This window comes from Phacochoerus africanus, chromosome 5 (assembly GCF_016906955.1).
Source record: "Phacochoerus africanus isolate WHEZ1 chromosome 5, ROS_Pafr_v1, whole genome shotgun sequence".
Classification (NCBI taxonomy): Eukaryota; Metazoa; Chordata; class Mammalia; order Artiodactyla; family Suidae; genus Phacochoerus; species Phacochoerus africanus.
The window spans coordinates 8,042,137-8,066,184 of NC_062548.1; the positions used below are offsets into that span (position 1 = coordinate 8,042,137).

Genomic DNA, 24,048 nt, shown 5'->3' on the forward strand with positions numbered 1-24,048 from the left:
CTTGATTGGCCCGGTCTGGAGCGAAAGGGCTGGCGCGGGCTCTGGGTGCTCCCGGCATCCCTTGGGCGGCGGCGGCGGTGGCGCCGGTGGTGGCGGCAGCGGCGGCGCCGGTGGTGGCGGCAGCGGCGAGGCGGCGGAGGACAGTGTGCGGCGGGTCTGCGGCGGGTAGAGGTGTGAGGGAGACGAGGAACCTGAGCGGGAGCCGGGCCGGTGTGGCCGCCGCCGCCGCCATGCAGGAAATCATCGCCAGCGTGGACCATATCAAGTTCGACTTGGAGATCGCAGTGGAGCAGCAGCTCGGAGCGCAGCCGCTGCCCTTCCCCGGCATGGACAGTGAGCGCAGGGTCCGGGAGGAGGGCGAGGGCGCGATGCACTTGGCTCCGGGACCCCCCCCCCCCACCACCCTCGCCCGCTGTAGTTCCAGGACGCCCTGCCCCTCAGTTCGGGAGCTCCTCCCCCTCGGTCCTGGGACTGCTTTCCCCAAATCCTGGAACCCCCACCCCACCTTCTACCGTCGTTTGGACTAAGGAGCCCCTCTTCCCCGATCTTCGACCCCTGAGGGCTAGCCTAAGGCTAGGGCAGGACCACGTCCCGCCCATCAAATAATTCTTGAATGAAAGCGTATTCATGCGTGTACTGGAAATACTGCCCCCACTCGAACACGCTCCCCAACTACAGAAAAGTACCAAGATATCCCCTTTCCCCATCTCCACCCCCCGACTTTGGGCGATCTCTAATGGCTTTCATCAAAACCGGGCCGTTGGGAGAGTCTTGCAGAGGGAAGGACCCACCTCCTTACTCAGTAGGAGACCCCCAATGAGGCGCTCAAGCTCCGTTTTTCTCCTAGGACTCGCGCTCCTGGGAGCCCATTCCTCACTGTTTCTCTGGACCCCACTTCTGGGTCATTCCTCACACCCAGGCAGCCGGCCAAGTGTCCTTCACTCTCCCTCTTCACGTGGCGGCAGTTATCTTTTCCTCTTTCTTTCTCATAGATACTTGAAATTTAATGCTGTAAGTTAAAGCTCAGACGGCTCTTAGGGGTCAGTCGTTGAGTTCAAGCCACAGATGAAGCAACTGAGCCCTGGGTTGGGGAAGGGACTGGCCAAAGACTGCTCAGCGCCTGATGGAGCCAGATGAGCTCGCCAGGCTTCTTGACCCTTCTATCTGTGGCTCCCTGTGCCGTCCCCCTAACTGCCAGAGGACATGGACCACAGTGCCGCATTCTCCTACCTGTCCCTGGACTAGCGGAGCCTCCCTGCAGCCTCATTCCCCTCAAGTGGCCACACTTCTCATGCACATGTGACCTCTGAGTTGTCCCTCTTACGCTGACGTTTCTGTATAAGATAATGCGTGTACACAAGAGATGTACCTCTAGCAGCAGTTACTTTCTATACACATACAAACACTGTCTCCACTGCATACAGCTTACAAGCCGCTGCCCAGACCCTTAAACCGGTCAGTGCAGGTGATCACTTCATGCTTGTACCCAGACATCTACCCTCACACCCGCGGCCTCTTCCTCTGTTGATGGCACTAGCTGGAGGCCATGGAACCATCCATACTGGGCAGCTCTTTCCCCCCTCCCCCCTCCAGCCTGGAACCACAGATACCTGAGCCCCGCAGGGCAGGCGCAGCGGTGAGGGGCCCTCAGATCTGTGCTTGGAGAGGGTCCAGGACCTGCCTAGCCATAGGTACTGCCCCAGCCCAGGGCCTCAGCACTCACCGCCTGCCCGAGATCACGGTCAGTGTGTCAGAGCCCAGGGAGGCCACAGCCCTTCCTCCCCCTCGTTCTTGCACTTGATTTCTGTCTTAATACAGGAAGGATCTATGGGTTCTGGCCTGAAGGCACATTTCTTTATCATGTCCGCCTCAGACCCCGTCCCCAGCACTGTGGACTTTGGCATTGAAGGAATAAAACAACCTTAAACCTCTGAAAAGAACGAAGGCTCAAAGTACTCTTAAATGATAACTTTTTTTTCTCTTTTCTTTTTTCTTTTTAGGGCTGCACCCAAGGCATATGGAGATTCCCAGGCTAGGGTTTGAATCATAGCTATAGCTGCTGTCCTGTGCCACAGCCACGGCAATGCCAGATCCTTGACCCACCGGGGGAGGCCAGGGATTGAACCAGCAACCTCATGGTTCCTAGTCAGATTCATTTCCGCTGAACCACGATGGGAACTCCTTAAAAGATTTTTTAATGTAAGACTTCTCAGATTTTTCTGAAATGCACACCTCTGACACCCACTTCTGTAACCTTAAATCTGTCCTAGCAAAATAGACCTGCTTCTAAGAAGCCAATAGAGCTCTTGAAAGTTTGCAGGGGAAGACACATAAGAGATGCTCGTGGTGGGTTTTGAGCATTTCTAAAATGCCCACTGATAGAGAAAACTGAAGCCATAGATGCTTTCTCCTGGTGGCCATGGCGGGTGAATTCCTGGGCTCCTTATTACAGCCCTGCACCCCACTGACTTCTCAGGGCTCGGCCTTCCTTCTCCTGCTCCCCTCCCGTGAACCAGCTGCATCTGTGGAACATTGAACTGTGTGTTGCTGTCACTTATTAAGAGCAGTCATGCTCCTGCGTCTTCAGTTATGCTCTTCCCTCCAGGAGGGTCTCTGAGCGCCCGCCTCTTCCTCCTCGGGGTCCCCGTTTGCTTGTTTGTGCTTCCTGTGGGATCATTCCCTCCCTCTGCCTCAGGTTCGAGTGCCCCTGAATTCACTCTCTGCACAGTCTGAGCAGGGAGAAATTAATTTCTGTCACTTGGGCTCCATCCTTCCTGCCCCCAACCACTCCTAACTCCTTGAAAGCATCTGGCTTGTAGGAGTTTCTCCGAAAGCCCTGAGTAATGACTGGTCTCAGCACATATGCCTCATTCTGCCAGGAATGGCTGAAAGAAAGAGCGTTTTCCTTGCTCGAGCTTTGCATTTTCTTCCCACTCTATTTCCTGTACCTTGAATCCTCTGGGGGTTAAAGGCCAGAAGGGTTCCCTCCGCATCTTCAGACGTCACCAATAGCGGTGATAGCTTGCTTTGTTTGACACCTCTCCTTCTCTCTGCAGAGTCGGGGGCTGCTGTCTGTGAATTCTTTCTGAAAGCTGCCTGTGGCAAAGGTAAGAGACCCCTGGCTCCCGACATTCCCCCTGGGCAGCCCTCCACCTCCCCATGCCCAGCAGACACGCAGGCTCTCGGGTCTCTGCTCGCCCGGCTTTCTGCCGACTCCGGGTGTCCCCAGATGCCACTGTGGTCTGGACAGGCCAGGGACACGGTGGGAGGTTCTGCCTGAGTCTGCCTTCCTGCCTCGTTTTCTCTGCTGTCACAAGCACCGAGGTGTCCAGGAGCTTTTTCTCAAGGTCGTAGGGTTAGTGCGTAGCTGAGCCCAGGCCGCTCCGTTCTGCAGTCTTTTTTTTTTTTTTTTGTCTTTTTGCTATTTCTTGGGCTGCTCCCGCGGCATATGGAGGTTCCCAGGCTAGGGGTCGAATTGGAGCTGCAGCCACCGGCCTACGCCAGAGCCACAGCAACGTGGGATCCGAGCCGCGTCTGCAACCTACACCACAGCTCACGGCAATGCCGGATCGTTAACCCACTGAGCAAGGGCAGGGACCGAACCCGCAACCTCATGGTTCCTAGCCGGATTCGTTAACCACTGCGCCACGACAGGAACTCCCATTCTGCAGTCTTCATGAGCTCATGGAGCTTTCCTCAAAAACTCTGCTTTAGTGTCTTGTGGCTTTATTCATACTGACCTGGTCCCAGCAGAGGTGACACAAGCCAGCCCGTCTGGTTCAGAAGGCGGATCACCAGGGGGGGCCCTCACAGGTCCTGTATAGGGCTGGGCATTTTTCCGGACCCACATGTCTTTGGCAACTAAATTTTAATCAGAAGCTTAAATAGGGAGCACAGAATTAGAGCAAGGGGATGGTTTTAGTGGATGATGTGGGCAAGTTGTGGTTCTAAGATTCAAGCCACTTACCCTGCCAGGTAGGTCAGCCGGGTTGACCTCAGACTCTCCAGGGTCAGAACATCATTCCCCCGCTGGGCCTCATCCCTGCCTTTGCTCTGTAATCCTGCCTTTCTGACCCACCTCCTGTTAGCACAGCCGTCCTTAGCACGGGCAGCACGCTGGCTATTCAGATTTAATTAAGATTAAGTAAAATAAAAACATTCTTCAGTCACACTCATCATATTTCGGTCATGTAGTAGCCACGTGTGGCCACCATGCTAGACAGCATAGAGCACCGTCCCCCCTCGGCAGAAAGTTCCCGTGGGCAGGGCTGGTCTCCCTGGCTATCTTTTCCACTGACCACCTCATTCCAGTCGGCCTTTCAGTAGTCCCGCCAGGGCCCTAGTTAGAAAGGCGACTTTGGAGTTCCCGTCGTGGCGCAGTGGTTAACGAATCCGACTAGGAACCATGAGGTTGTGGGTTCGGTCCCTGGCCTTGCTCAGTGGGTTAACGATCCAGCGTTGCCATGAGCTGTGGTGTAGGTTGCAGACGCGGCTCGGATCCTGCGTTGCTGTGGCTCTGGCGTAGGCCGGTGGCTACAGCTCCGATTCAACCCCTAGCCTGGGAACCTCCATATGCCGCGGGAGTGGCTCAAGAAAAGGCAAAAAGACAAAAAAAAAAAAAAGGCGACTTTGCCAGGTATGGTTCCCTCCTATTTGGGCAATGATTTCTACAGAAGGCAGACGTCCCTCAGTTGATAGACAACACATTTCTTCAGTTCCGACGTTGATTTCTTTCTTAATTCTTGGAGGCTAAGTGGCACGTTGAAGAGATGGAGCCCCGCTGCAGTCCAGGCTTCTGCTGGTGGTTCTCTTTACGTTTTTAGGGCTGTGTTTTCTAGGCCCCAGTCTTTTACTACCTCCTGCAAGTTTTGCCCATCCCTGGAGCTATTCTTTAATTAAATTAGGAAAATCACTGCCCCCTTCCCTCTACCACCCTTCAGCTTGTGAAGTCTCCATCTTACAGAAATGCCTGTGACATTGTGATCTGATGTTTTAGTTAGCTTTTTCCAAGACCCAGTAAAAGAAAATCCACAGCTATTAAAACTTCAGATGCTCGCGTGCTGCCTAAAGTCACACTGCCTTCTGCGGGGGCACCCCCACCTTCCAGGACATGCTGTTTGGGGGGCTTTGGGGAGGTGTGGCTGAAGGTGCCTTGGGCGTAGGCCGGCCTCCTCACAGTGTCTTCCTGGGCAGGGGGCATGTGCCCATTCCGCCACATCAGCGGCGAGAAGACAGTCGTGTGCAAACACTGGCTGCGGGGGCTGTGCAAGAAGGGCGACCAGTGCGAGTTCCTGCACGAGTACGACATGACCAAGATGCCCGAGTGCTACTTCTACTCCAAGTTCGGTGAGGCCCGTGGCAGGAACCCCCAAGCCCCACTCCACCCAGAGCCCCCGGGCCAGGAGCCCCCAGGGGCTCCATCGGGCACCCAGACCCAGAGGGGTTAAGCAGCTGCGCCCACGCTCTCTGCCAGCTCCCACCTTTCCAGCTTCAGATGAGAACCGTAGGTGCCTGCTGACCTCAGCTGGCCCTTGAGCTATGGGTAGTTAGGGTCATTCTCTAATAACCGCTACATCCCTGTAGTGCTTTGGTGTTTTGAGCACTCGCAGGTACTTTGGGGAGCTGAGACTAAGCCAGCTTTCTCAGTGGGTGCGTGGGCAGTGCAGGCTGGAGGCCTCGCCTCTGCTCCCGTGGACCTTCTCCCTTAATCAGCTGCTGCTTGCGGTGTGGCCCCTGCCCCCCGGGCCTGATTTGGTTCCTTCTGTCTGCGAGCGTGATCCGGGGTGGTAGCTTGTCTGTCCTAAACAGTCCTCGGGGATGGCAGGTCTACGGGGCTGCTCTTCGCCTTGAAACCCAAAGACTTCCTTTGTCTCTGCTCAGGGGACACGTGGCCTCAGCAGACCTGAGTGAGCTGTGGAGAAGCAGGGACGGGCTGGGGTGGTGGGGCTGGCCCAGGGCCCAGTGGAGCCCATGTGCTCCCTGAAGGAACCAGAATCCCCTGCCTCTGCCCTGGGCCACGTTGCCCAGGAAGCAGCCCTGCTGGTCACGATGAGGGTGGGCTCTGGCCCCGGGACTGCCAGCCTCAGGCCCCACGCAGGGGCCGGCAGCAGGCTGGGGGCCTGCTCTACGCTTTGAGGTGGGCTGAGGAACACCGGGCGTGCTGCGTGCCCCCAGAGCCCCGTTGTCAGAGACATTAATTATTTCAGCAGCGCAACAGGCTTGGCCTGCTGGCCTCTTAATGACACTTGTGGCTTTTTCTTTAGAGGCAACCTAAGCTGAGAGGTCAGGGCACAGGTAGAAAACAGGACCCGGGCTTCCCAGCCCCCCACTCCCTCCCACCCACAGCAGCGTGGGAAGCAGCCCTGAGAGAGCGCAACAGCAGCTTCTCCATGGGAGCCTCTCCCATCTGGAGACATCGTCCCCAAAGGCAGGAGCCACTCCCCTGGGCAGACTCCTGAGGGCGCCTCTGCGACTGGCTTGGGTTCCCAGCTTCCCTGCAGATGGGCCTGGGCCCTCTGCCTCCCAGACCTGCGATGAGAGCCTGTCCCAGTGCAGACGCACCGTCTGTAGCTCCTGTCACCTGCGCCAGGCACTGGAGGGGCAGTAGCAGAGAGGACAGGCACGTCATGGCCCTGTGGCGCTTTTGCTCCAGTGCCCCAGGGAAAGAGGTGGCCAGTCCACCTGTGAGACAAAGAAGAGAATTGTTGGAATTCCCTGGTGGCTCAGCGGGTTAAGGACCAGCATTGTCACTGCTGCGGCTTTGCTCACCACTGTGGTGCATGCCTGGGAACCTAGGGCGTGCTGTGGGACCACTTAAAGAAGTGCCCTCGAGGCAGCGTGGTCAGAGGGCCTCGGAGGAGGGGGGCCTGGGTTGGGATCCGAAGGCTAGGACGGGACCACTCAGGGCAGAGGACTTCTTGGACCGGCTGGGAGGCCAGTGAGGCTAGAGAGGGGGTGGGTGAGACCCCACAGGGCCTTTCATGTGGACAAGGACTGGAGCAGGGAAAGCTTGAAGGGGGTGCGGCTGCCCGGGGTGGCAGTGCCTGTACTCGGCCGAGAGAGGCTGGTGGCCAGCTGGGCCCGTTGCTCCCGAGAGGAGCTGTCACAAAGGCTTCAGCACCGTCTACCACAGGGACCCAGCCGTGAGTTCCCAGGCCGCCCTACTTCTTGTCCTAAAAACTAGCCTCCTCAGGCCTTTCCCTGCCGCAGCCATAGACAAAGAGAGCTCGCGGGGGCTCTCCTCGGAAACGGGAACTTCCTGCTGGTCTCCACTGGTGTGTCTGTCTGTCTGGGCCCCACGCTGCCCAGGACACCTCCTTGGGTCAGAGATGGAGCCGTGAGTTATTTGATGTGTGTGGACCCTGTGCCCGCCTCTGTCAGTGTCACCTCTGAGGGGAGGACCAGGTCAGGAAACTGAGGCTCTTGAGACCCTGAGCCCTGGGTCTCGGGCCGGGGCCGGACACCACAGCACCCCCCCCGCCCCCGGGCCCCTCTGCTGGACGGCGGCCCAGCCTTGGGGGGGCGGGGGCGGAGGCGGGAGGGGGCCAGCTCTCGCAGGGGCCGCGTGTCCGGTGTCCCTGCAGGGGAGTGCAGCAACAAGGAGTGCCCCTTCCTGCACATCGACCCCGAGTCCAAGATCAAAGACTGTCCATGGTACGACCGCGGCTTCTGCAAGCACGGTACGTGTCGGAGGCCAGTCCTCTCGCCCTCTGCCCACATGACCCTCTGCCTGTCCTGCCTCTTCCTGCAGAACCTGGTGTTAGTCACCAGGGGCTAGTGAGGCTTTGCCGCACCCTCAGGTCACCTGAGTCTCCCTAGGCGCCCCTGCAGGCCACGTGCTCACCTGTCCTTTTGATGAAGAAACTAGTGTTTGAGAGGATGTGTGCCTGCCCACTGTCCCTTCTCAACAGGAGGCAGAGCCAGCCTTGGTCTCGCTCTCCGCACCCCAGGCAGCAGTGTGGCAGGGCTCTGACCGGCAGAGGAGGGGCACAAGGGCGTCCCCCCAGTGCCCCTGACACTTGGCTCCACAGGCCCCCTGTGCAGGCACCGGCACACGCGGAGAGTCATCTGTGTGAATTACCTCGTGGGATTCTGCCCGGAGGGGCCCTCGTGCAAATTCATGCAGTAAGTAGCTGGGCCCTGCTGCCCTGTGTCTTTCCTGGGCCATCTGGGTTTTGGTCACTGGGTGGTGTCAGCACAGGGTCTGGGCAGGGGTGGGAGGTGGGGAGAGACCCCTGCTGCCTCCTGAGTCCAGAGGTGGCTCTGCCTAAACCAGCCTCTAGCCTTTGTGGGGTCATAGGTCATCTAGGACTCAGGTGGAAGCTGTGGGCCCCAGGCTCCCAAAACCCTTATGCACGTGTAATCTTGCTCATCACTTAGGGGCCTCAGGTGAAGAGCCTGTGCCCTCAGGGAGAGGATTTCAGTTTCAGGGCCTCCCTTATGGAGATGCTGAGCTTGGTGTTCCGTGTACACTGGTTCCTAGAACCCTCATGTGTGCAAGAGGGTCCCCATCTCACACCTGAGGCCAGGGTCATGTGGCACAGGTGGTAGCACCTGGTCAAAGGCAGATGCGTGGCCTCTAAAGCCCGGTCCTCCTTGCCTAGGAGGGCGCATTGCTCGTCTCCTGGGCCTCTGTGCCCGGTTGTCACTTTGGGTGGTCATGGGGCAGCACCGCCTCTGTCCTTACTGCTGACACCGGCACGGAAGCAGCATATCCTGGCCGCTGCCACATGGTGGGGAGGTGGCGGGTGCTGCTGACAGGGCTCCTCTCCCTGGGTAGGTGGCCGGGGAGCCTGCTATCAGTTCTAACACTCAGTTGCCCTGCGGGAAAGTCAGGGTGTGTGTTGGGAGGGCCTTCGTGTACGCCAGCTATTTCTTTCCCTTCTCTGAGCAGCGCTTGCTGGGCTCACAGCTAGTGTAGACAGAGCTGGGTCCAAGGCCAGGCACATCAAATCGGTCTTCCCCACCATCCCGATGCCTTGGGTGGAACTGAGCGCCAGCACCCACCCCATGCCCAGGTGCTTTGGGTGGCCCTGTGCTTGGCTCGAGACTGGCTGTGGTCTTCCCGAGGCCAGAGCTTGAGACCCCCACCTGGCCGACCTCCTCTCTCATCCTCTCCTCCTTCTCTCGTTCCCGTACCCTCCTGCTGCTGGGTGACCAGCCCTCGATTTGAACTGCCAATGGGAACCACGGAGCAGCCCCCACTGCCACAGCAGACGCAGCCTCCGGCAAAGGTACCGTGCCCTCGCCCCGTGGTGCTGCCGGCCCTGGCAGCGCCCTTGCAGCAGAAAACTCAGTGCCCGCCTCAGTGCGGGGCTGCTCTGGACCTGGCTGGAGACCGTGTGCGGGGCAGGGGTCCCCCTAGACCCAGCAGAAAATCCAGGCAGCAGAGCAGCTGGCACCCTCCTCTGGGGGTAGAGGGCCGTCTGCCTGAGCCAGGTCCCACGTGCGTCTCCCTTCCCGCCCGCGAGCGCCCGGGAGTGGAGTGCAGGGCGGCGTGGGGCCTCCGGTTCCGACCCTTTCCTCTGCCAGCGGGACTCACCTGAGGGGCCCTGCTGGGTGGGAGCAGACCCGGAGCGGGCCTGAGGCCAAGGTTGAGCGGCTAACTGCTCCGCGTGGAGCCTCCCAACTGCAGGGAGGATGCTGGGAACAGGGGCGAGGGACCATTTGGCTCCAGTCTCCCAAGCGAGGGTCCCACGACCCAGCAGTGGGCTGGTCCCCCCGAGCATGAGGGAGGGAAGTGCCGTAGACAGAGAATCTGCAGCAGTGCCCCCAAACCAAGGGCACCGTGAGTTTGGTTACAGGATGGGTGGGTGGGGGCCCAGACCGAGGCGGGCCAGGTGTCCTAGGCGGGGTCTCAGCAGGTTGCGTCAACAGCCCACCGATCCTGAGGCCTCACTCTTACCTGGCTGGACTCCGCCTGTTGCCGAAGCCCGGCCTGGCCCCGCTCACGCTAGAGGCCAAGCCGCCGGGAATGTGGCCGCCCTGAGCCCACCCTTGGGGGGTGTGGGATGAACCCAACAACTGTTCTCCGGCAGGGCCGGCACTCCTGCCTGTGGGGGCGGCCGTGACAGCCTGGGCTTTGTAGCCCAGGGCTCCTGTACTTTCGGGGCCAGAGCCAGGAAGCCACTCGGTTGGGAGGTAGCCTTGCTGCCCAGCAGCCCCACCCCAGGAGCCCTGACCCCCTGCTCACACGACTCCCTAGCGGAGGGCCCTCTCAGCCCCTAGACCGCAGGTCAGCGTGTCAGCCTCCAACTGTTTTTCCGTGACTGTTGCTCGCCGTGTAGGCTGCTAAACACCTGGCTGAACCAAGCGTTCATCCTGACCTGAAGCTAGAACCTCACAAACAAAAGTAAGGCCTGCTCATGCCCTCGCCCTGCCGCCCCAGAGGCCGCCTCGTCTCTTTGGTGTTTTGTTTTCCACTTTTATTTTTCGTTTTTGTGTGTCTGCATGGTGTTTTTCGGGCAGCGGCTCCTGCCATCATCACCAGATCTTCCTTTTTCGCCTGCTCCCCCGAGCAGGGCCACCGCGGAAGCCCTTCTTCCTGCCGGTCACACGCGGGACCAGTCCCGCCCTCTTTTTTCCTGTCCCCATTGGTAGTCCGCGTGCACGTGTTTTCCGCAGTAAAGCCGTGTTGTGTGACTCTTTCCAGCAAAGTAACAATCCGCCATTACAAAGGTCGTCCTCCTTGATCCAGTTAACGACTCAGAACTCTTCTCCCAATCAGCAGAGAGCCCCGCAGGTCATCGGGGTCATGCAGAGCCAAAACAGCAGCGCGGGCAACCGGGGACCCCGGCCGCTGGAGCAGGTCACCTGCTACAAGGTGAGTCCCCCGGGGAGGGGGAGGCTTCGGGCGGGGTCCTCACAGTCAGTGGCCTCCCCTCCCCGCAGAGAGCGTCTTTGCACCGTTAAGGAGCCCTGAGCCACGGGTGAGCTGGAGACCATCCCACTTCCCTCCCCAGCACACCAAGGCCAGGCGAACAGTTCAACACATGGGTGAATGAGAGGACTGGGCTGGCAAGAGAGGGATGGGGCTCTTCCAGAGGCCAGGACAAACGGGCGCACGAACAGAACAGAGCGAGCCCTGAAGCGTCCCACGTGGGCACACACCAGGGAAAGGGATAGCGCTCTCAGCCTGCGTGGGAAGAAATAGGATTCGAACCCCCACCCACACAGCAGGACATTCAGGGGAAGGGTAAACTTAAAAAAGCCTACTAAGGAGTTCCCGTCGTGGTGCAGTGGTTAACGAATCCGACTAGGAACCATGAGGTTGCGGGTTCGGTCCCTGCCCTTGCTCAGTGGGTGAACGATCCGGCGTTGCCGTGAGCTGTGGTGTAGGTAGCAGACGCGGCTCGGATCCCACGTTGCTGTGGCTCTGGCGTAGGCCAGTGGCTACAGCTCCGATTCGACCCCTAGCCTGGGAACCTCCATATGCCGCGGGAGCGGCCCAAGAAATAGCAACAACAACAACAACAAAAAAGACAAAAAAAAAAGCCTACTAAGAACCTGTCCACCTCACTCCTAGCTCTGGACGAAAGGGGAGGAGAAAAGTCCCTTCAGGGTTTGTCGTCACTGGCCAGCCCTTCCTGGAGTTTGGGCCTGGGTCCACGTCCTTGGCATGGGCTGAAAAGCCAGACTGAGTTTTTGAATCTAAAACGGCCCAGAGGGGTAGGCGCCTGGCTTGGAGAAATTTATTCTCCACCCAGGCCACACAGCATCCCCACGACTAGGGCTCTGAAGAATGAGCTCGTAGTTAAAAATAACGAAATGCAGAAGGAAATGAGCACCACCGATTGAGTCAGCAGACACAACCAGTAGTAGAACCAGACTCGCAAAGGTTTCAGATTTGGGGACTCTTAGACGAGATACCAAGTTTGTACATGCTTCCTGTAAGAACTTTGAGGTGATAGAGAGCATTCAGGGCACTGAGTGAGCGCTGTCCTTGAGTGCCCCCTTTCCTGAAACAGCCCCTGTACTCAGCTGCTCTGTTCTCGCATGTTCTGTTTTTAGCTCCCTTTACACCAAAACTCCTAAGGGGACTCCACTCTTCCAAACTTTTATTCACATAAGCACAAGACCCTATATCTCTTAGGGCCCTACTATGTACAATGCCCTATATGATCTTTTTTCTTAGAACAGTCAGGGTCTCTCCGTGTCAGTATGTGTATCTCTCATGTACTTCAGTGGCTGCATAACTGCACCAGTTCTCTGTTGGTAAACAAGGATTCGGTCTCTGCTGCTGAAAGCAGTGCTGAATCTGACAGACGCCTGTGAGCTCTTGTGGGGTCTGCAGCATCCAGGCCTGCAAGCAGAAGGCTGGGGTCAGAAAGCATAAGCTTACATTGTTCCTAGAACTTCCCTTTGGCAAAGCTGAGCCACTGGCCACTTCCACGGCCATCAGACACCCAGGAGCACCTTCTCAGGACTGGCTCTGCAGAGCGAGCCCACTGCAGTTGCTCCTTCCCGGGAGGGGTCCGTGTTCTGAGGGGGGGAGGCAGGTGCCCAGACACCAGAGTTAGAAGTGCACATGCACCTAGGGAAGGCCCCGCAGAGGCTTCTGAGGCCCAGCCCTCCCAGGTTAAGGAGAGTATGGGCAGGGGGCGTTGGAAGGTGGTGAGGCGAGTTGGGGGCAGGCAGGTCTCGAGTATAGTGAGGAGACGTATCTTGTCGCAGACTGGCCAGCAGGGCCTCTGTGATGCAAGCTCTCCTGGAACCTTAGAAAGGTGGGGCGGGGGTGGCGAGGGGGACCTAACAGCCTCTTCCTCCCACGGGCACAGGTGGTATTAAAGACACCTCGTGGGGATCCTGGATTCCCTGGATCAGCCGTGGACACCAAGCGCTATGAAGTGGGGCTGCCACGTCCCTCCTCTGGTGATCACATCTGCCAGAGGACTAAGTGGCAGCTACACTGGCTGCTTGTCCACACAAGTCACCCCGACAGATGAGACTTGAAAACCTGGGGACTGTAGGGTCGGGAGGACAGGGTTAGTGTGGGTTGGGTGCCCCCACCTGTCCCCTCACCGCTTGCTCAGTGCTCGAGGCGGCCGTTGGCTTCCTTGCGGTTCCCTTCTCCGTTTTGAGGGATAGCAGGTTTGAGGGTAGAGAGGCAAAGGCAGGGCCTGGATGAACAGCTGGGACAAGTCAGGGTCAAGGCTAGATTTCGGAGAGGCGAGTCTACCCAAGTCTGATCATCCCGTCTCCGACCCCGCGACCAAAACCTGTCCCCAAGGGTAGCTTAGGCAAGTACACAGGAGCCAGGAGGGAAAACCCTGTGGGTGCAGCCCACCCTCTGTCTGTGCAGTGGATCCCTAAGTTGAGGGTGGAGCCTGGAGGCTTCTCCTGTCTGCAGGAAGTCCCAGAATTGTGTCTCAGGTAAGTGACTGGGCAGGTGCGAGAGCCCTGCCCCACCACGAGCCCCTCCTGTGTCCGCGAGGGCCGTGTGCTCTCTGATCATCTGGCCCTGCAGGCTCCGTCTGCCGAATCCCTGGCTGCGGTTCTGTGCTGCTGTGCCTTCTGGAGCTTCCTCTCCTTTGCATTTGAATGAAAATCACCACCACTGAGAATTTCAGAGTCCCTGTCCCCAACCTGGTATTTGGTGGGTGCTGTCTTCATTGCAAATTGCCTTTGAAACAGTGTTTTTCTTTTATTTCTTCCTTCCCCTCCTGCTGTTCCCAGTGTGGTGAAAAAGGACACTACGCCAACAGATGCACCAAAGGGCACTTGGCCTTTCTCAGTGGACAGTGACAGCAGCTGGAGCCAGCTCAGAGCCGCCGGAAGGGCCCCACTGTCGGGGACCACTCTGGGCCACCTTTGGGAGTGTGCATTTAACTGTTTCATGCCAGTGTTAGCACAGCTCTAGCTGGAGCTAGCAGGCAGGCATGCTGGGCTTTACTCTGAGGGGCTTTGTCTGTCAGTTTCCCTATAACTTTGCTGTAATCTTTTGTTTCTTAAGGGGGACACATGCTCCGGTTCGGTCCCTCAGGTTGGCATGACGTTTGTCTAGGTATCAGCGCCCCCTGGGACTCCCTGCACACCAGGCTCTGGGAAGGGAGGAGGTTGTCGGGAAGGGCTTGTGCTCAGCAGGTCGGTATGGAATTTGGCCCTTCTCCTCGGGCCTCATTAAACACAAGGGGCTGGTGGGTCATTTAAAGCTGCAGCCAGGTCATGCCCGCTCCTTCCCACTCCTGCCGAGTCAGGCTGTGCCTGTCCCTGTGATTTGGATGAGGCAGCCCTTCAGGGCAAACTCAAGTGCGCTTGTTGCCTCAGCAGGTCCTGCTCCACGTGGCAGCGGTTGAGAGGAAGGGTGCAGGGCTCTCAAGTGTGAAGGTCTTTGTCCTCTGGGCTTATTTTCTGGGGTATCCTCTTGGCAGCACATAAGGTCTACCTTAAGCTGGAGCTGCAGGCCCCATTGACACAGATGATGTGGTCCCTCTGTGCACCTACCTCCTGCCCCATCAAGCATCTATACTGGCCTGGAGGAGAGGCCCCTGCCTCTGAGCCTAGAAATGTGAAGTTGGCACCTGCAACCTGCTGGGCAAGTGGGCCTATCCAAGTTCAATTACAAGAACAATTTTTATGAAGTTGATTAAAGCTTGTTTTTTAAGCTGTGTCTTGTTACTGGGCTGCATTCGCTGCCTGGCACCAAGCCTTGGTACTGGTACTCACTTCTCCCCTCTCAGTAAATGTGAATCTCAGGACAGGAAGCGATGCTGCCAGGGCTTTGATGCTGGCAGACATCACTTCAGATGTTGGATACTTGTTCGTTCAAATCACACCTCCCAGGAGATAACTGGCCACAGCATCTCACCCCTCACATTCTGCTGTACGTAAGCTTGCCCCATACCCCTTAAGGATCTGATTCTGACTCACTTCACTGAAGGCCGCTGAGAAAGAGGGTGCAGGATACATGGGCAGTTGGGGGCTCTTATGCTCCCCCTTACCCACCTCCCTCACCCCACTGAGCTTCCTGTAGAGGACCAGGAGGGCCCACACTTCCCAGTAATTCCCAGGAGGGTGCAGAAAGATGGGGGAGGGGGTTTTTTTCTTGGGAATACAGGGCTTCTGCTTTATACTACGTAAGCGTCAGCTGACAAAAGGCCGAAAGTGAGGCCCAGTAGGAAACCACCCGGGCACTGACAGGAAAGCCCCCCAGTGGGCCGGGACAAATTGCGGAGGCTCTATGGTTCAAAGCTCTGGGCCATCTGACAGTCCCCGCTGGGAGCTATGGAACCACCCCACCCGAGGGCGTGCAGGGGAATGGCTGAGCCAGTAAGGCAGTCCACGTACCAATCATCTTTTATTGGGTGTTAATTCTCCGTTAGGATAAGAAAGGATTCAGGGTGCCAGGCAAGGGTCCCAGTCAGGAATGCAGAGGGCGCCATCTTCAGTGGTATTTGCGCAGCCGCTCATGTTCTGAAGTTACAAAGACAAAACAGTGAGTTTCTTCAAAGCTACAGTGACAGCACAGGGTGACCGCAGGCTAAGGCTATGTGAAGCCATCCCAAGACTGCCTTTCAGCTCAAGCAATTAGGAGCTAATCTGCCGCCTGGCCGGAAGAAAGACCCTCTCTGAAAACCAGTCCCAAAGAGCCCAGGCTTTAAGGCCAACCTTGCTCTGGATGCCACCAGAAATGGCTCACAAAACCCAGTCAGTGGCCACCACTGAAACAGCTCCCAGCATCTCCCACCAGACAAACTGCTCCAAGGAGAGGCCATGCTTCCCCAGAGCGCTATGCTGACGCGAAAGCCCTCTTCACACCGGCTGCTTGGAAGATAAAGCCAAATATTTCCCCCACCTTTGGAAAAGCCCTTCAGTAGCTTACAGACTACTGCCTAAGTATGACCTTTGCCCCAGCTTCAGCTTCTTTTTCCTGTCTTTCTCTTTGCCCCAATTTTCTCACTTAAAACATATGCTATATTCTGAAACGTTCCTCCAATTCTTTAGCCGTCGGTAGATGACAAGACTTCTAAATTCAAGACCATCATGTTGTGGGCAACCTCACCGAAGGCAAAGTGACCCAGAAGAGACTCACTGAGCTCCTTGTAAGAACGGCAGTAGTTGAAAAGCACGTAAGCTGCCAGCACCATAGACAGCCCGGCGACGCTGCCTTTCTTCACGTTGACGTACTTGTTGTAATAGCGGTAGTAACCTGCAAGCAGAGAGGAGGCCGCTGCTGAGGGCGCCGTCCGCACGGTCCGCTCTGAGGGCCACCCCGAGGAAAGGCCGCAGGCCAGGAGGAAACACGCAAGACGGCCTCGGGAGGCCAAACCCATCACCGCGCAGAAGGCAGGGCGGGGGCGCTGAGGAGGCTGGCACCCCCAGAGAAGAGGACTGCTCTGACTCGTCCTGCACTTGAAAATGAACAGGCCCGAAGGACAGACCAGTTCAAGTTCTGCCAGGCAGGGAGATGAGCACTAGACTCAGACGGATAAGCTTCAAACTCTTCCCTCAAGTCTTGTGACGGATTCCAAGCAACAGAAAACATTTCCTTGTCTGAAAAATCTCAGGGCCAGCATTGCTGGGACCCATCAAACACGGACATTCAAGGGCTAACACCCCCCCCCCGCCCCCCGCCGTCCTCTTCTCTACCGTGGTAACTTACTGGCCTGAGACAAGGCTTCTACTAGCCAAGTTCATTCATTCACCCACGCCCAGAAGGTGCTGACCTCTTTGAAATGCTCCGGCAATGCCCGAAGGGGTGAAATCCCGCATCAGTATCCAGCTTGGCAGCTCCCCTAATTTGACCTCCAGCAGCCTCCTGTCCTTCAGCGGTACTGAGGGGGAAGAGCAAAAAGCACACACTGAACGAGCTCCCAGTGACACAAACATCATCACTTATTCAACCACTCAATAAAGGCGATTACTCAATAACATCACCAAATAGAAGCTGCAGTAAGTATTCTTAGGGGTTAACACGTCACACCAAATACACTGTTTTAAGCCAGAGTGTATAATGGCAGAAGGGCTGCAGCGTTCGGTTTTACTAATGAACAGCCTGCTGGGAATAACTGTAAAAAGAGAAGGAAGAGTCATGAGGAAGAAAGCAAGCGGAGGACAGAGCCTTTATTTTATAAGTAGGGGCCGGGGAGACTGCCTCAGAGAGAGGAGGCAAAGCCTGAGCAAAGGCACTGAGCACACGGGCGGTGGGGGCAGGATTCAACCTCAGGTCTGGCCCCCCTGCTCCTGCAGCCAGTCTGGTTTCTACCTCAAGCACCTTCCTCAGCCTACGGATGTCAAATAAAAACCACTCCGGGAGTTCCCGTCGTGGCGCAGTGGTTAATGAATCCGACTAGGAACCATGAGGTTGCGGGTTCGATCCCTGCCCTTGCTCAGTGGGTTAAGGATCCGGCGTTGCCGTGAGCTGTGGTGTAGGTTGCAGACGCGGCTCGGATCCTGCGTTGCTGTGGCTCTGGTGTAGGCCGGTGGCTACAGCTCCGATTCGACCCCTAGCCTGGGAACCTCCATATGCCGCAGAAGCGGCCCAAGAAATAACAAATAGACCAAAAAAAAAGAAAAGAAAAGAAAACCACTCCGAAGACCCAACGAGCCCCAGATCATTTTTCCAATGAGGATGTGGGGACAGGAAGGACTCCTGGCGGAGTCCACAGTGTATTCATCTCTGAGATGGAGAGTGAAACAGGAAGGGGGCCAGGGAGGGGTTGGACCCGGGAACATCCTGATGCTCCTTAAGGAGGAATGACCTTCCTTCCCCGTCCTCTCCTCGGAGACCAGCTTGAAAGCGCTGCTTGGCAGATGTCTTCTTCAGAACGAGGAGTCAAGATCTACTGCCCCTTCGTAAAGACAACCAACCACAGGAGGAACCAGACTAAACCACTCCAAGGTTTCTTTCCATTTTAAGGACCTAAGGACTCAGGCTCCTGCAGGACCAGCCTTGAGAGTCCACTGAGGGGACTCCCACAGCTCTCCGGACATTCCCAGCCCTTCACAAGGCCAAGGGCTGGCCGCCTTAACAGCAGCTTCTAACCTGCCACGGGCTGTCTGAAGAACCAGACATTTGGCCTTGACGAACCAGAGTGCTTGTCAAAAGGCCACAAGTGACAGGTAGAGGCATACTTGCTTTAGGGTCATGATTCAGACAGCCCTCCATCTGGACTTATCCAACTGGGGTTCCTGTCATGGCACAGCAGAAACAACCCGACTAGGAACCAGGAGGTTTTGGATTCGATCCCTGGCCTTGCTTAGTGGGTTAAGGATCTGACATTGCCATGAGCTGTGGTGCAGGTCGCAGATGCGGCTCGGATCCCTTGTAGCTGTGGCTGTGCTGTAGGTCGGCAGCTGTGTCTCTGATTGGACCCCCTGGGAACCTCCATGTGCCGCAGGTGTGGCCCTAAAAAGCAAAAATAAATAAATAAATAAATAATAAAAATTAGACTTATCCAACACGTATGGAGCACCTACTGTAGGCCAGGCAGCGTGCCAGCACTGTGGACACAGCAGTGACTGCAGAGAGGCTTGTTCTCAGGGGGACGTTCTATCGAGGAACAACCATCTCCCGCGCACTCACGCCCTGGGCTCCCACGCTCTCGGCCCGCACCTCAGCCCCTCCTGTTTCTGAGTCTCTCACACAACAGGATTATCTTCTTTTGTGCCTTTGTACTTGCGGTGCCCCTGGATCCTTACAGGGCTATCTCAACTTAAATGTCATCTCCGAAAAGGCCGCCTTCCCCGCCTGCCTCATCCCTAGCGCCAGCGCTTCCTTCCTATAGGACCTCTGAGCTCCAGTTTCCTCGTCTGTGAAATGGCTTATGCCAAAGACTGAATGAGAATCTATATAAAAGCATTTGGAAGAGTGCTCAGAACTGTAAACCGTAATTATTACTGTTGAACTCTCATTAAGGCCTATGAGAAACATCCAGGAAAAAAGGAGGAGGAAGGGTAGAGAAAAAAAGGGCATATAACCGAACTGCAGGACATTTTAAGCATGCAGGGCTTCCGGGATTACTCGCACCCTTTAGTTCTTTACAAACGGAAAGTGTGATTAGTTTGGTGGTAGTTTTGAAACGTGGGATAGTCTCAAATGAATCTCAGGATATGTTCCAAATCTCTGTTGGACCTTAGCACCAGTGATATTGAGCTCGACACCAAGTAACAATGTCATCTGAGAATGACACCCTATACCCAAACCGGCAGCATGCAGAAGTTCCCTGGCCAAGGATTAAACTCACACCACAGCAGTGACAGTGCCAGATCCTTAACCTTCTGGGCCACTAGGGAACTCCAACTATACCACGTTGCTTCTTGAGGAAGAACAGTCAGTAACTCTGCTACACTCTCCAAGTCTTCCTGCATACAGTGAGCAGTACAAACATCATTCTAAAACCAACTGGCTGTGAGTGCCCATCGTGGCTCAGTGGTAGTGAACCCCGCTAGCATCCATGAGGATGCTGGTTCAATCCCTGGCCCTGCTCAGTGGGTTAAGGATCAGGCATTGCCCTAAGTTGTGGCTCAGATCTGGTGTTGGTGTGGCTGTGGTGTAGGCCGGCAGCTACAGCTCCGATTAGACCCCTAGCCTGGGAACCTCCAAATGCTGTAGGTGCGGCCTTAGAAAAGACAAAAAAAAAAAAAAGAATTTCTCTACTGGTGGAAGACAAAGGCCTTGGTCCTTGGCAGCTGCACTGGAAACCTCCCCAACACTCCTCCGCAGTGGCTGGTTCATACCAGCAGAGCACGGCGAACGGAACGGACCTAGCAGCAAGGATTCTGGGCTTAGTGCCACTGTGAGGTTGTGTGCCCTTGGGCAATAACTGCCCTCTCTGTGCCTCAGTTTCCTCCCTTGTAAAATAAGGTAAGAATAGTATCCACCGGGGTACTTATCTCTGGGTACTACGTGAGCTCGCTATGTGAAGGCAGGAGTTAGCCACATACAGTTCCTGGTCATGACAGAATTTCAACGAAGGCTGAGAAAGGACCACAGGTTCTTGGGAAGACAGGTGACTACTTGGCTTGATTTTTATGACTTCAAGAAGCAAACTGTGCACCTATATGGAGAGGCATGGAAATGCCAAGTGTCTTCTGGGTGCTAAATCCAACCCTGGGGCTGGCCAGAGAATAAAGAGTTTTAGGTTTTGCAGGCCACATAAAGTCTCTGTAACATAGTCTTTTTTTTCTTTTTAAACAATTTTTTTTGGCTGTACCCACAGCATGCAGAACTTCCCAGATCAGGGACTGAACCCATGCCACAGCAGCAACCAGGACTGCTGCAGTGACAATGCCAGATCCTCAACCTGCTGCACCACAAGAGAACTCCTTAAACAAATTTCTTTTTTCTTTTTAGGGCCATACCTGCAGCATATGTAAGTTCCTGGGCCAGGGGTTGAATGGGAGCTGTAGCTGCCAGCCTACACCACAGCCACAGCAATATCAAATCCAAGCTGCAGCTACAACCTATGCCACAGTGAGCACAATGCCGGATCCTTAACCCACTGAGCAAGGCCAGGGATCAGAACTGCATTCTCCCAGAAACAAGGCCGAGTCCTTCACCTACTAAACCACAATGGGAACTCCTTAAACAAATTTTAAAAAAAATATAAGAGGAGTTCCTGTCGTGCCTCAGCGGAAACAAATCTAACTACTGTCCATGAGGGTGCAAATTCAATCCTTTGCCTTGCTCAGGTGGGTTAAGGATCTGGCATTGCTGTGAGCTGTGGTGTAGGTCCCAGATGAGGTCAAGGCCCTGATATGGTGTTGCTGTGGCTGTGGCAAAGGCCAGCGGCTAGAGCTCCAATTCGACCCTAGCCTGGGAACCTCCATATGCCATAGATTCAGCCCTAGAAAAACAAAAAAATAAAATAAAATTCTTAGTTCACAGGCCATACAAAAACAGGGCACAGTAAATCCAACGCATTGGCAAATACTTTGCTGATCTCAATCTCCTCTGTTACTGTTATTTATTTGCTAATGAACTACTGGCTTTATATTCTGACAAAAGACTCCATCTAAAAGATCACCAGGAGTTCCCATTGTGGCTCAGCAGGTTAAGAACCCGACACAGCCTCCGTGAGGACGCACGTTTGATCCCTGGCCTCGCTTGGTGGGCTAAGGATCCAGCACTGACATACTGATTCGGCTCAATCTGTTGTTGCCGAGGCTGTGGCAAAGGCCTGCAGCTATACCTCTAATTTGAGCCCTAGCCAGGGAACTTCCATATGCCACAGGTGCAGCCCAAAAAAGGAATAAATAAATAAAATAAACACCATCAGTATCCGGACACCAATTCCTTCACCTGGGTGATGCCCAAAAGTCACAGAGGGACAGCTAGATGACTAGCACCCAACTGTGGGCCAAGCAGTGCTCCAAGCACCTCACATATACTGTCTAACCTTTAGTTCACAGTGCTCTCCACTACAATCCTCTGCTTAAATCAGATGCCAGGTCTCGAGGCTTCCTTTTCACATGTCCTGTTTAAACAACACAGCTACCCTGGATAAATATTCTCATGCCCATTTTTACAAATGGGAAATAAGCAGCAGCATCTTTTTTTTTTTGTCTTCTTAAGGCCACACCCGTGGCATATGGAAGTTCCCAGACTAGGGGTCTAATCAGAGCTGTAGCTGCCAGTCCATACCACAGCCACAGCAAAGACAGATCCAAGCCACTGTCTGCAACCTACACCACAGCTCAAGGTGACCGTGGATCATTAACCCAAAGCAAGGCCAGGGACTGAACCCGAGTCCTCATGGATACTAGTCGGGTTTGCTACCTCTGAGCCACGATGGGAACTCCCCTCTTCTTTTTTGATCCCCTTTTCATTTCTCCAGGCTGATTAAGATATAGAAACCCGGGGGGTAAGACACAGGATTAGACAAAACTGCCACTATCATGCGGTGTGACCACAGGCAAGCCACACATTTCTGTTATTTCCCCCATCCTTAAAATGGGATCAACGTTCCTGGCAACGACTTCCTGACAAAGCTACTATCAGGATCCGGGGCTAAAACATGGTGGTTTCCATATTTTTTTTAAAATCAATGTGGACAGTCTGACGAGTGTAGATTTATACACGCAGATCACCGAAAAACCTGCTGGCCATAAAGTCATTCTTGTGATTAAAGCTCAGTTTACCACGGAGACGCAGAAGCCTAGGTTGGAATCCCAGCTCAGCCCACTCACTCACTAGTTGTGACCTTGAATAGGTCACCTCACCTCGCTAAGCCTACTCAACAAATACACGCGTTGAGCCTTACGTGGTGCCAGGTGCCCACCGCCCTAGGTAACAGCTCCTCCTAGAAGCTGAACTTCAGCTTTGCGCCGAGAGCTCAGCTACAAAGCGCCAGGAGTTGAGCTCAGGTGCAAAGCGGAGATGAGCGCCGCTATTCCTCAGCGGGATGAGGGAGGGTGGCTCTAACCCGCGCATTCCCAAGCCCCAAAGCGCGTCTCTGGGCTGCCGTCACTTTCCCTGCCGCAGCCGAGTGGCGCGGTCCCTGGGCAGGCCGGAGGCGCGGCGGGGCGAGCAGCGAAGGGTCGGACGGCGCAGGACCTGGGCAAAGCTCTCGTGCGCCTCAAGTGAGGGCGCGGAGAAGGCTCTGAGCGAAAGGCAGGCCGCTCCGGCACTCGGTCCTTCCCCTCCCGGTGCGGCTCTGAGCACTGAACCCTAGACCCCGACTCCTGCCTTCATCCTGAGGGCCCTAACCAGAGCCAGAACCGGAGACTCACCAACTGACGCCATCTTGGAGTCCTGGCTGTCCGCTTGGCCGTGTCGCGCTAGGGCTGCTGGGTAGGGAGCATGCGCCCTGGGGCCCCGGAGCAGAGGCTCACGGGAGGCAGGTCGCGACTGGGACGAAGCTGGGGTTGCAAGTCCGCCCTGGGAAAAAGGGCTAAGTCCCTGGAGGGCAAAGACCTGGATTCAGCTTTTAGGGACCGGCGGGGTGAGGAGGTGGGGATGGTAGTTAGGAGAAAGGAGGCTGGTAGGACCCCCAGAGAGGAAAGTGAGGAAAGAGCATCCTAACTCTCTGACTCTATCACCTTAAATTTGTTGTGAAACATGACGAGGGCGCATTAGGACCCTTCCTCTCAGCTGTGTTTGATGGGACCTAAACTCTGACTCTCAGGGGATCCCCAGTCACCAGGAAAAGCCGGTGTCCAGGGTTAGGCTCTAAATGGGTTTGATTCAAGAGTACCTGCAGGCGTTCCCTCTGTGGTGTAGTGGTTTAAGAATCCCACTGCAGGGAGTTCCCACTGTGGCTCAGCTGGTTAAGAACCCTCATCCTATCCACGAGGATTCGCGTTTGATCCCTGGCCTTGCTCGGTGGATTGGGGATCCATGGCTACTGCAAGCTGTAGTGTAGGTCGCAGATGTGGCTCAGATCTGGCATTCCTGTGGCTGGGGCATAAGCTGGCAGCTGCAGCTCCAATTCACCCCCTAGCCTGAGAACTTCCACATGCCGCAATGTGCAGCCCTAAAAAGGGGGAAGGGGGAGGTGGAGAAGAGAGAGAGGAAATTCTTCTGCAGTGGCTGGGGTCGCTATGGAGGTTCTAGTTCAAGTTTGATCCCCACTGTTTGATTGGTGCAGTGGGTTAAAAGCTCTGGGGTAAAGAATACCTGTCCATGTCCAGGCTCTGGGAATGCTAAGGACAGAAGGTGTCCACAGCTCCAGTCCTTTCTGCCACTTCTTTTCCAGGCACAGTGATGCAAAGGCCACAATAACTACTCCTGGTTAAGCAATTCTGACTTGGGTGAGATGCTTTGATCTCTTGAATCTCAGTTTTCTTCTCTGTAAAATAGGGATGTAACACTTGCCTGGCATCCTTGTTGTAGGAAACAAATGAAACAAGGTGTGTCAAAATAAAGGATTAAGAGCTGAGTGGATAGTAGGAATTGGACCAGTGAACCGATGCCTTCCTCACGAAAGTGACTTGGGGGACTTAATTATCAAATTCATTTTTGTTGGCTGTACCCACAGCATATGGAAGTTCTCGGGAAGAGATCGAACCCACCCCACGGCAGTGACCCAGTCCGCTGCAGTGACCAGGCCTGAACCTTAACCTGCTGCACCACAAGGGAACTCCCCAAACTCATTTCTTTTTGTCAGT

General features: G+C 55.6%; 2 protein-coding genes across 6 annotated transcripts; one reads left to right on the forward strand and one right to left on the reverse strand.

Moving 5' to 3' along the window:
- Positions 1–104: 104 nt before the first annotated feature.
- CPSF4 (cleavage and polyadenylation specific factor 4) lies at positions 105–14,602 on the forward strand. Of its 3 annotated transcripts, none has more exons than XM_047779558.1 (8): positions 105–333; positions 3,057–3,107; positions 5,194–5,346; positions 7,584–7,679; positions 8,031–8,124; positions 9,161–9,233; positions 10,652–10,822; positions 13,675–14,602. In XM_047779558.1, exons 1-8 carry the CDS (start codon positions 231–233, stop codon positions 13,741–13,743), a joined length of 810 nt encoding a protein of 269 aa, XP_047635514.1. In that variant the 5' UTR covers positions 105–230; the 3' UTR covers positions 13,744–14,602. The 3 variants fall into 3 exon arrangements, with proteins under 3 accessions (XP_047635514.1, XP_047635515.1, XP_047635516.1); XM_047779559.1 differs by having other exon boundaries at positions 10,727–10,822; positions 13,675–13,883; XM_047779560.1 differs by having other exon boundaries at positions 10,730–10,822; positions 13,675–13,883.
- Positions 12,040–22,753, reverse strand: ATP5MF (ATP synthase membrane subunit f). 3 transcript variants are annotated; one of them, XR_007134853.1, is made up of 5 exons: positions 22,672–22,753; positions 16,665–16,772; positions 16,031–16,147; positions 15,286–15,411; positions 12,040–12,301 (listed from the first exon to the last, which is right to left on the reverse strand). XR_007134853.1 is itself a non-coding variant. In XM_047779563.1 (4 exons), the coding sequence occupies exons 1-4, from the start codon at positions 22,682–22,684 to the stop codon at positions 15,383–15,385; spliced, it is 267 nt and encodes an 88-aa protein (XP_047635519.1). In that variant the 5' UTR covers positions 22,685–22,753; the 3' UTR covers positions 15,283–15,382. The 3 variants fall into 3 exon arrangements, 1 of the variants encoding a protein (XP_047635519.1); XR_007134854.1 differs by having other exon boundaries at positions 12,040–13,130; XM_047779563.1 differs by lacking the exon at positions 12,040–12,301 and having other exon boundaries at positions 15,283–15,411.
- Positions 22,754–24,048: the final 1,295 nt, after the last annotated feature.